The sequence below is a fragment of the Danio aesculapii genome, chromosome 7 (genome assembly GCF_903798145.1).
Source record: "Danio aesculapii chromosome 7, fDanAes4.1, whole genome shotgun sequence".
NCBI lineage: Eukaryota > Metazoa > Chordata > Actinopteri > Cypriniformes > Danionidae > Danio > Danio aesculapii.
In genome coordinates this window covers 47853591-47865314 of record NC_079441.1, presented here as the reverse complement: position 1 = coordinate 47865314, position 11724 = coordinate 47853591, and the positions used below count along the sequence as shown (strand labels likewise).

The window sequence follows — 11724 nt, the reverse complement described above, 5'->3', positions numbered from 1 at the left end:
CAAGCGCATCGAATGTCACATGACAAAAAACTGACCGTTTAGCTTAATACTTTGTATAGAACATACACATTTCTTCTCCGAACAGAAAGAACAATACAGAATGAAAATACCAAACAATTTTGTAATATTATATAAATAGAGGTTCAGCAGCCTTTGACTACATTTGTTCTCTTTAAAAGGGAATACTTGGGTAATAACATTAATAAATCAAGCTGCTGTTTTGTGTACAGCTGTTGCTAGGTGATGGCCACAGTTTTGTTACCAAAGCCAAAATACAGTTAGTCACTTGCAGCTATCTGCACCCCCCAAAAAACATTGAAAATGTTTATAACATCACGCGATGTCCGCAGAAGTCATTTTTGGTGGAGACAAGCAGACATTATCACTGTTTGCACTGGTTCAGTCCCAGTTGTCACCAAGGTAGGTGATACACACACATGAATAAACGTCTAAACTAAAGTTTGTTGTACAGTTGATGGTTCACTTTCGTTATTTGGTACAATTGCATTCATATTAGAAGTTAACCGTACCCCAAACCACCTCTTTCAGACGGTCTTAGGTACGGTTCACAGGTGCACACCTGAGTTCAGAAGACGCATTCACACTAGCTAAACATACTGTATTTTGACGTCAAACGAGCCCGTGTGCGGACCAAAAGTGCTAGTGTGAAAGCACCCTGACAAAGTCCAGAATTTGATCCCTAAATGAGCTTATTTATCCCATTTTTGACTGCAATGCTATCATAAATTGTGAAAATTATAGATAGAAGAAGGCTTTATGACAAATTTTATTATTCAAGTAGCCAAACTCTGACTGAGAAAAGTTGAATAAGCTGGCAAGTTTATTTTATTTTTATCCAGATTCCTATTTTTATGATAAATGATAATAAATTTATGTTTAAAAATAAGTATTTTTCCATATTTCTTTACTTGTTTTTTTATGCTAATATCATAACAATATTTAAAAAATTGGATTGATTTACAGTTATAATCAATTGACAAAATTGTAGGGAACATTTTTGGTGCATCAAAATGTGTGGTTATAATCATCATCCGACAAGCTGATCCAGCAAAGATTGGCTTAAAATGTCACTAAAATGCTTAACTGAATAGAAAAATGAAGCAAATAACTGCAAAAAAAATCTACTTTTTCAAAAATCACCCCCCCCCCTTCTGTCTTTTATGTTCAGTGTAAAAATGTTACTTATGTTTAAATGCCAAAAACTTTTGTTCACTCATTTTTGAGCCAAAAAAAAGAACTACTGTTTGGATATCATTAATATTATAAAATATAAAGAGTTTTTATGTGATTTCCTAAATTAGAAGAGTTTTAAAAATAATAAATGCATAATAATAGTGATAACCGTGAAACCGTGATTATTTCTCAGACTATAATCGTACAACCAAAATCTATATAGTCGTTGCATATATTACACAATAATATATTTCCAAAACAACCGATCCACGGCCTTTGGAGTATTTCCATCAGCAATCATAAGCTTATCTGTCTCGCTGCAGATTTAATTATAAGGGCAATGGAAAGCAGAATTGGAAGTGCTTTGGCCTGCATCTTGATTCTGGCACTTTGAAAACTGTGTCATGTTCAGTACCTGTTTCTATGCCTGGGATGCGACTGGTGTTGAACATACGCTCATACTGGGACGAGCACATGGGGATGGTGTTTTGAAGCATAAGCTGCGAAGCAGAGAGGAAGAGGTCAAATAAAAGATGGAGGGAGGACTTGGTGAGACACTCTACAGGATGTGAAAAGGTCATTGCTGGGTAAAATGGAGAGAGTATGTGATCATTAGAGCACAAAACGACTGGTCGGGATCCTACTGTCAAAAAAATATAATGGAAGGGAATGGAATGAATGGAGAGGGATTTTATGCAGCACAGCTCTGTGTCACCAGCTTGTCATTACATGATTTGTGCATAACAACAACAACGGGTCTAATCAAAATGAACCGATGACACATGACCAGTGTAGTAGGCAGAAGTTGGGCTATGGTGCACAGACTGGCTATTCTTACCCCTCTCCTTTCCTGGGATGCGGCTTGTATTAAATAGCCGTTCCCATTGAGCAGAACAGAGTGGAACGCTGTTTGATAGTGCAAAAACCTGCACCGTTATGACCACATGATCAGGAGGCATGAAACATAAAAACATTCACAGCATTAAATTAAAGGAACAGTCTCCATAGTGACAGCCTATGGATAATAAACGCTATTAATCACTTGTGATAAAGGGCAGAAGAGTTATTACAGTGTAATTACTTGTTCTATGGCTATGAAAGTAAAAAAAGAACATTAACTCATTTTATTTTCCTTTATCGTGAGGCAAAATTGTAAATCAGCTCACTAATCTACCTGATTACCCAATATTAGCTGATTAAGAGAGAGTTTTGAGTTTATTACTAAATCAGCTTCTCTGGCTATCTTTATGGCAAAAACAGTAAATTTAATTGACAGCCATATTATAAATAAAACTCTTCTATATTAAAAAGTAGGGGTGTAACGGATCACAGATCACAACCAACAGTTCGGAACGCACGTGACCCGGGGATTAATAACCTTTTTGAACTTGTAAGTTAATCCAACATCTATAACAACTGCAAAGAGATCGCCTTCCGTATCATTCAGATCACGTGTATGAAAGCATTTTGGCTTCCCTGTAAACTATAATGATGACGAAAAAAGTTGTGGTGGGACCTAATGGCCCGTTTCCACTGAGTGGTACGGTACGGTTCGGTTTGGTACGCTTTTATGGTAGTTTTTTTATGAGCCAGTCTGAAGCGCGAGGGGTTTCGCTTTCTTCCTTGCACTCACCGCGTCTATATCTGAAATAACAAACTTCTTGAGCTGATGATAATAACGTGCGCTTGATTATTGACGTGCTTTTGAAACCCGATCCTGTCAGACACTGACAAACGCGAGAGTGAAGCGTGAAAAAACAAAGGAGAAGCCGGAAAAAAGGAGCACATTATTCAGCAAACGCGAACAAAATGCCATGTATAACTATTATCTTCACCTTTTGGACTAATATAAACTCAGAATGATGGAATTACTGTCTAACAGAGGTTACATGTGCTGCTGAAGATCACAGACACAGATGAGAGGTATGCTCTGACTGTAGGTTATAATTTGTGTTGATTTTTAACCTAAATACGGACGAAATGTCTGCTATATGTAGTTCTTCTATAATTGATAACATATCGGAGACTGTAAGGGGCTGTATGTGTTTATATATGTTCATTTATTTATTTATTTAATATAATTATAGACGTTACAGTAGGCTATTTCACACTGTCATTGATCTGCAGTTATAATCAACTCATGTTCATAGAAAAGTTAGTAATAAACATTTCTACTCAAGTATTTGTGTTTAAAGCCTCTGTTTTGTGAGAAGTGCTTCTCATATGATATGTGAGCGACCTGTACAGCTTTATTCTAGACATTTCCTCGAGCGAAAATGACGTCGACTGAAACTTTGTCATACACCATGCCCACCAAAAGGGTACCCTTGTTAGTGGAAACGCAAGCCTGATAAAGGGGACCCGTACCGTACCAGTCAGTGGAAACGAGCCATAAATGCTTTCTTAGGTTATTAATTAAAGGTGTTTTCTGTCACTAGGTACGTTTCCTTCCAAAACTGCGAATTAACTTTATGCAGCAAACTGGATAGTCGCATAAAAGTCGTGCGAATAAAGCAGCGTTTCCATCCAACGACTCAAAGAGAACTAAATAGTCACTTCCTGATTAACAGGCGCAAATATCAACAGTAAAAACGGAATTTGCTGTGGTAGGAGAAGCTGCGTGAATCTTTTCTTCATTTAATAAATGACTTGCACCTCAGAAGGCAATTCTGACACGCAGTGAACAGACGGTGGTGTTTGAAGGCATGAGACGCAGAGCACAGACACTCTTGATTCTGGAGGTCATTAATAATATAATAACACTAATACTAAGATGGTTAAGGTGTTTTAGAATGAGCAAAACAACATTTCAGATGTTTTACTATGTGCTCAGCCTGCTGGTTTGTCCACTCACACACATTTCTATCACATGATCTCTTACAACAAAATCACATGACCTTTTTCAATGCGCATACTGGAATTAGTTCATTAAGTGTTTCCATCATAGTTTTTGCGCAGCTTTTCCTATCGAATAAAAGATTTATGTTACTCAGTAATGCACTTATGTTTTATGCGCATTTTTAAAATGTATACGCATCTGGGTGTTTCCATCAACCGTTATTAATGTGCATATCCAAAATGCACATAAAAATAGGTGGATGGAAATGTAACCACTGTTTGTTTAGCATGCAGTAATGCATTCAGTGTAAAGCTGCACAATTAAACATTAAAAAGATCATGATCTCAATTCAAACCCGTGCAACATAAATGATAATGACTTGCATATGCTTATTAATCTTTCGAAGCGCTGCATTCAAATCTGCATTTGATCGAGAGATTCAGTTTTTACACTTTTTTAGTTGGTTACAAACAGTCAAGGAACACAGAAGTACTGTGGTAACAGTTTATAGTTCAGTTATAAACACTGATGTTTATGGTAAAGATTAAAATCTCTGTTTAATGGAACTTGACGCTGATGAATGTTGGTGCAATTACATTTTGTAACCAATCGGTGCTGACAAACAACCATCAAAATTATGCCACTGAATAGGTTTTCAAAAATGATACACCTACAGTATAATGAAACAAAGTTTTATGTGTGAATTGTTGAATCATTAATTGAAAATAAATATGATATGTTGTACAACTTGTTAGATTTCTATATTTAGTATTATCAGCAAGATAATTTTTCGTGTTGAATATTTTCCTTTGACTCTGGTTCTTTCTTGATTTTTATTTTTATTAAAATTACAGGTTCTAAGTTCTGTTTATTAAAACCATTAGTTTTTGCAGTGATATTTTTGTATTAATACAAAGCAAATGGCATTTGTCTCCTCCCTTTTTAGCTGATCCAAAAAATGGTCTTATCCGTGACTCAAAACCATAGTGTGATACAAACCGTGAGATTTGTGATCCGTTACACCACTAACAAAAAGGTTTCTAACAAATAAAAAGACATCAACAACAATAAATAACACATAAAATAAGATAAAAATCTAGAATAATAAGATAAATTTAGATTTAAACAGCAAAAATTGTAAAATATTTTTTCACTTTTTTTGAGTGCCTTGGACTGACTTTTGCTGTTTATTCTGATGAATCCCTCACCCAGAGAGCACCGACACATTATTTAAGCTACCCCTGATCACTTTTTGTTTGATTCTGGACAGTTAAGATTTACTTTTGATAAAAATTCTACCATTTTTGAAGGATTCACATTTTAAAATAAATTTAAAGTCTTTCCTGATAGAAAATGTTGTTTGACAACATTAAAAATAGGGTATAGTAAAAGTATATTTATTAGCTGATTAAATGAAAGCAACTTATGTTGATGTGAAGATGCAGTGAAAATACGGTAGAGTGTCTAACCGGTTTGATTTGAGCCCGGTCCAGCTTCCTCCTGTACAGCATTATTGCATGAATGACGTTTCCTGCTCTTGCTGCTTGTATATTTGTGGGAAAAGCATAAAGAAAGTCCTGTTCAAAGAAGGGGGGGGAGAGCAAGTGGTTTTAGATGCGAAGAATGCACGTATAATCAAATTGAGAATAAACAAAAATGTGTTAAGCTGAGTTAGCTGAACTCTGTGACCAAAACACTGTGACCTAAGCTTATCTTGTGACTGTAATATATCTAGACAGTCTATTGCACGTTTTGGCTGCATACACATGTGAGGCTGGCAAGCACTATTTACCATTACATAATAGTTGCTGTTAACCATGATTGGCCCACGACCTCTCAGGTAGATGTATTCTTCCCACCAGTCACTGACCTGAAACACACATAGCAATGAAAACTCAAATGAAAAAGGTATAGACCGTCACAGTCATTCCTGTTATGAAACAAATCCCCAACACTTACACTTAGATTCAAAATTTCAACTTTGTAAGATTTGTTTTAAAGGGATTTTTCACACAAAAATTCTAATTGTCATCATTTACTCTTCCTTTACAGGTTCCAAACCTGTTTGAGTTTCTTTTATCTGTTGAACACAAAAGAAGATCATTTAAAGAAAGTCGGAAAACTATGACCATCGACTTCCAAATTACTTGTTTTTCCTACTATTAATTGGTTATAGGTTTTCAGCTTTCTTCATATATTCTATTCTATTCTATTGTGTTTAACAGAAGAAAGAAACCCATAATTAGGTTTATAACCACTTGAGAATGAGTAAAAAAGTGAGTAAAAGTTAATTTGTGGGTGAATTATCATAATTTTAATGTTAACCTCCCATTTTTTTGGAAACACCACTGACATATTTAGAATTGTCTTCATCGTTTTGATGTTGATAATTAAGGATAAAATACATAAATCATATTTTTATATGTCCTTTTATATAGTCCTTTAGTAGAGTCTGAAACCAAATCTGAAGTCTAGTACATTGACAGTCTGAATCCCTAACTATCTCTAAACATTTGCCAAAGTTTTCCCAAAACAAATTGTACGGGTCTGCACATAGTAGAAAATAGAACACAACATAATACTATTTGATATGCTGCGCAATGCGTTTTACTTACATAATTGGTGGCCCACCAAGACTTCAGTTTGAGGTACCACTGAAGTTTTGGCCCAAGATTCTTCTCAAAATCCAGTGCAAGCCGCTGCATTCTTTGGTGCTCCTCATCGCTCAGCAGTGGTTGGACAGATTCAAGATACTGAAGACCAAAATTCAAAGAAAACAAGCTAATATTCACACCTAAAGTTAAATATCACTGTACAGTTTAGCATCAACTTAACTCCAAGGATTGTTAGGAGTAGCAACTGATGCTTGTGAGTTCAAATCAAATCATCGCTTGTTTCGTTTTCTAGTACGTTCTGAACAGCGTGCATGTTTTAGTAAGTTATCTCACTTCATCCTTGTTGTGCAACCTACCTCCAACATCAGAAGATTATCACCTGAGCAAGTTAACTCTGAAAGTAAGCGACCAACAATGGCATTGAAAAAAAAATAAATGCAGTATAGCAATTCCTGGATTAGCAATTTAAGTCTGCCATTTAATGGAATAAACTAGGGCTGCACAATATATCGTTTCAGCATTGACATGTGTGTAATGTAATAGTCACATCGCAGGACATGCAATGTTGAGTCTGGATTATAGTTGTATTTAACTAATATATATATATATATATATATATATATATATATATATATATATATATATATAACTTATATATATAACTTATATATATATATATATATATATGTGTTATAACAGCACAACAATTGAGAACGCATGAGCTAACATTTCTAAAGAATAATTTTACTGAATTATTAATACAATGAAGACTATAGAGTGTAATTTAATTTTTTAATGTCTGTACCTGAATACTGTTTGAGTCTTCGAAAACCATAAAGCACTGTTTCTTTTACTTTTTTCTTTGCTCTTGCTTGCAATTTATTATATATGTAATATGAATAATTTTTTAATACATGATTCACATCTTTACATCACCCCAATCAATTTAAATTCAAGATTTTTTAGAGATTTATATTTATATTGCAATAAATAAATCACAGAAAAACGAAATACCGCAATGTCAGATTTTTCCAATATCATGCAGACCTAGAATAAACATCCTAAAAAGACTAAAATAAACAGTAAACTGAAGACAAGGTTTGAGCTGGACGTTTTGGAAATGAACTACTCACGCTTCTTGTGGTTTCCTTCACCGATGGCACAAATAAATGGGGAAGAGAATTCTGAAAGCTGTAAAGCATTGGCGTTTGCATGCCAGAAAAAACTTTCACTAAAACCTGCAAAGACAGAAAATTTCAGCCAGGGACTGACACCAAAAACATTTAACGAATGTTATTAATCCTTTAATGTTCAACGCACCAGCCACAGTCGAATTTTCCAGGTCATTCTGCCATGAGAGGCAAACATCCAGCCGTGCCAGGACAACAGGCCCTTCAGGACAGTCCTCATGCCAAATATGATGGCAATCCACAGACCTGTGCCCACCATGACACCCCCAACTAACATCTGCTTTTGGTCAGACATGTACCTACTGCAGAAAAAGAAGCCTTAAAATAACCTCTAACATTAACCATTAAATATCCTAATTCCACAGGCACTTTAAACAGTGAATTAGTACATGCACACTGTATCAGCAGTGCTAGTTACAGATTTTTTTTTTTGTTTTCTTTAAGTTTTACAAGACAAACCAAGCCAACCAGCTACTGTACATCGAGAATCACAACATTACACATTTTTATTTAAATCAAAGGTGTATATAAATATTGGTTATTAAAGGACAAAGGAACAATAACATGTACTTAACCGCTTTAATATAGGAACGAACTGCAATTCTTTTAAATAGCACAAACAAATAAAAGGCAGAATAAATACACTACCTGACAAAACTCGTCGCTTATCTAAGTTTTAGGAACAACAATTAAAAAACTTGAATTCTAGTTGATCATTTGGTATCAGAAGTGGCTGATATGAAAGGGAAAGACCTCTAGATTACTCTTATTTTACCAGAGTAAAATATGATCATGCCTTGATTTTTAATTATTTAATTAGGACAGTAAGCTCTGCCTTTGCTTAGACAAAAGTCTTGTCACTTAGCAGAAATAATGTCCAGTATAGAATATAAAGTCATGCTGCAGTGGAAAAATAAGGAATATGGTGTATGACTCCCATGACTGCATCCATACATCTCAAATCACTTATTAATAAAGTCATCTGGAATGACAAAGAAATCGTTCTTGCAAGACTACCAGAGTTCATCAAGATTCTTTGGCTTCATCTTAAGTTCCTCCTCCTTTTGTCTTACCCCAGACATGCTCAATAATGTTCATGTTTGGTGACTGGGCTGGCCAATCCTGGAGCACCTTGACCTTCTTTGCTTTCAAGAACTTTGATGTGGAGGCTGAAGTTTGAGAGGGAGTGCTATCTTGCTGAAGAATTGCCCTCTCCTGTGATTTGTATTCTGCAGTATTTGTGATGATTGGGATGCAGAATCAAATCGAAAAATCTACCTTCTGCCACTTTTCCGAATGATCACCTAAAGTCAAATTTTTGTTTGCTGCTCTTACAACTGTGATCGACGACAGGACGTTTGTCAGGTAGTGTCTATTTTTTAAAAGTGCAGTTTTTATGAGCTAGAGCTTAAGATTTATTTTAGTGCATTTTGCTCGCTGCGACCATCTGATTGATACAAGTATTGATACAAGATGAGTAATGCATCTTGGGTAATGTAGTTTGTCTGCTATTACATTCATTTATTCAGGAGACACTTTTATTCAAAGCAACTTACAAATGAGGACAAAAGCAGCACTTCAAATCATCAAATAGCAGAAATATATAGAGCCAAAACAAAACTGCTTCATTTATCAAAAGCATATACAATCAATTACCAACTTCAGAACTCACATAGAGTCTGTCTTTAAAGGGTTATCTATTTTTCCCTGTGGACTAAATTAATAGTTTTTACTTCACGACACAGTAGGGCACAATAGTTATGTTCTGGAAGTAACACAGAACACAAGGGATATTCTACTAGAAACGTACATTTTCACTTATAAAAAATGTAACAGGGCCAGACTTAAGCTTGTCAGCCTCAAAAAATCATACAAAACAAGCATAAAATCATACAATTCAATGATAGAACACATCCCTGATCACTGTCAGCTTCTTCTCTGTCAAATGACGTCACTTCAGTCATAGCCTTTAACGTGTATTGCATGCATTTTGTTAAATTTCATGCAAATGTAACAGGACTGACAGAAACATGGGGACAATTGTAAACGTATTTGTATAATATATTTGTAGAATTTATTTATAATTTCATGTTTTTAATAAATTGATGTGAATGATAATAACTTGCTATTTCTGAAGTATTTTTTTTGCTAAATAACAGTTTTAGTATAACAAAATTATTAAAGCTGTAGGTTCAATTGGGCTAAATACAAGGACTATGACAGTGTTTGTACATTTGTAAAGTGTTTTTAATAAAGAAAAAAATCTGAGAACCAACTGAATGATGTATTCCTTTACAGAACAACTCTCAGAAATCAACCATCAGTCCATTTTAGACATTTTTGAGATGAAATTCTTTTTATTCACTGCGTTTACGTTTTTAATCCAGGGACAGATAATGTACGTTTCTGGTAGAATGTCCCACAAATAAAACACACATACCTGATCGGAACATGATTTCCAAGTTTGAAAAGCAGGCCTAGGGATGGGTCCACCTTTAAATATTGTGCCCTTCCCAGGTACCCTGCCAACACCAACACGAACCCTGGTGCGCTTCCTGGATATACCCCATTCAAAATGCCATTCTGTAGAAATGTAACAATCGAAAAGCAACTGTAAAGACCAGTTTTAATACACTAAATTGATCTTAATAAGGTAAATAAGACTTTCAATGGTGAACCATGTAAGAAACACCATCAAGGTACCTTAAACCGGATAAATTTCTTCTTCCAGGAGTGAATTCCTGAGAGATAGACTTGCCGAAGAGCCTCATGGCTGAGCTGAAGGTCAATGCCATCCGGGCCGACAGTGAACTGAAAGGCCACAGCCTGATGAGCTTCTGCCATACTGAATCAAAAATTCTGCAAAAGTACAAAATTCTTCAGCACAGGATACAACAAGTGACTGACTTAAACATCTAAAATATAACTTTTTGCTTTCACGTTATTTAGACAAATCTTAAGACTCCAATGACTGCTGTATATGCTATAACCTGCCCTTTTACTTGCTAATAAAATAACAACCCCAAGCTAATATTCAGTTACCTGCTTGGTTTCATGTTTAACTCATGTTAATATTTAACTTCCCAAATTATAGCAAAGTCAGTAATATTTACACCCCTAACTGAGAACTCAACACTGGCTGACCCATTCAAGTTCATATTCAAATCACTCCGGGTGATTACATGTTTAATAGACCAATATCCATTTTGCTAGTTTGATATTAAAAGAACCTTTTTTAACCTAGAAAGTCACAGATCTGACGTTAATTGCACATAGCGATGCATACAGACCTGATGATGTGGCCGTCTGTTCCTCTATATTTCGAACACAATTATATCACGTGATATAGCGATGGAAAACAGATGATAATTTTATAGCAAATGAAGCATAAACGTCTTTGATTCTAGCCCTGTTGAACACAGATCAGATCTAGATTTGTTATCTGCATCACTGTGTTTACTCAGTGAGCTACGGCTAACCCAGTGGACTGTTATTTACGTCCGTGATGACGAATTTATCCATGTCAAACTGCCATACGCTAGACTTACCTCCTTTTGATTATCGTTACTTATTATTCTCCCGGCCAGACCTGAAAACTCGATCAGATTACCGGTGCAATCGGACATGCATTCGATCAAATGGCACGATGAATCCAGATTAAGATAGCAGCGTGTCTTTTTCCTCCCGGCTGTTACTTTAACAACAGCACACTAGACAAATATAGCCCGCCCACTTTCTATTGACCATATGACTAGAATAGGTTGGTTATAAAATGACGTAGGTGAGCTTTTGATATTTTGCTATAAATAATTACTTCAATATGATGATAATAATATCTATTACAGTAGCTTTGCAGCTAATTACACACTAAGTAATGACCTTCATC

General features: G+C 35.3%; 1 protein-coding gene across 3 annotated transcripts in view; it reads right to left on the bottom strand.

The window, feature by feature from the left end:
- cpt1aa (carnitine palmitoyltransferase 1Aa (liver)) overlaps nucleotides 1-11723 on the bottom strand; it is a 34472-nt gene extending 22749 nt beyond the window's left edge. Inside the window, exons 1-9 of one of the 3 annotated variants that reach the window (XM_056462030.1) lie at nucleotides 11387-11723; nucleotides 10542-10697; nucleotides 10279-10421; nucleotides 7969-8140; nucleotides 7782-7886; nucleotides 6649-6786; nucleotides 5826-5903; nucleotides 5503-5610; nucleotides 2033-2120 (exon numbers count right to left, since the gene is read on the bottom strand). In XM_056462030.1, coding sequence (XP_056318005.1) covers nucleotides 2033-2120; nucleotides 5503-5610; nucleotides 5826-5903; nucleotides 6649-6786; nucleotides 7782-7886; nucleotides 7969-8140; nucleotides 10279-10421; nucleotides 10542-10682 — 973 coding nt within the window. In that variant the 5' untranslated portion in view covers nucleotides 10683-10697; nucleotides 11387-11723. Of the gene's footprint in view, nucleotides 1-1609; nucleotides 1695-2032; nucleotides 2121-5502; nucleotides 5611-5825; nucleotides 5904-6648; nucleotides 6787-7781; nucleotides 7887-7968; nucleotides 8141-10278; nucleotides 10422-10541; nucleotides 10698-11128; nucleotides 11347-11386 lie in introns of those variants that run through there. The other 2 variants (XM_056462032.1, XM_056462031.1) reach the window with 2 other exon arrangements.
- Nucleotide 11724: the final 1 nt, after the last annotated feature.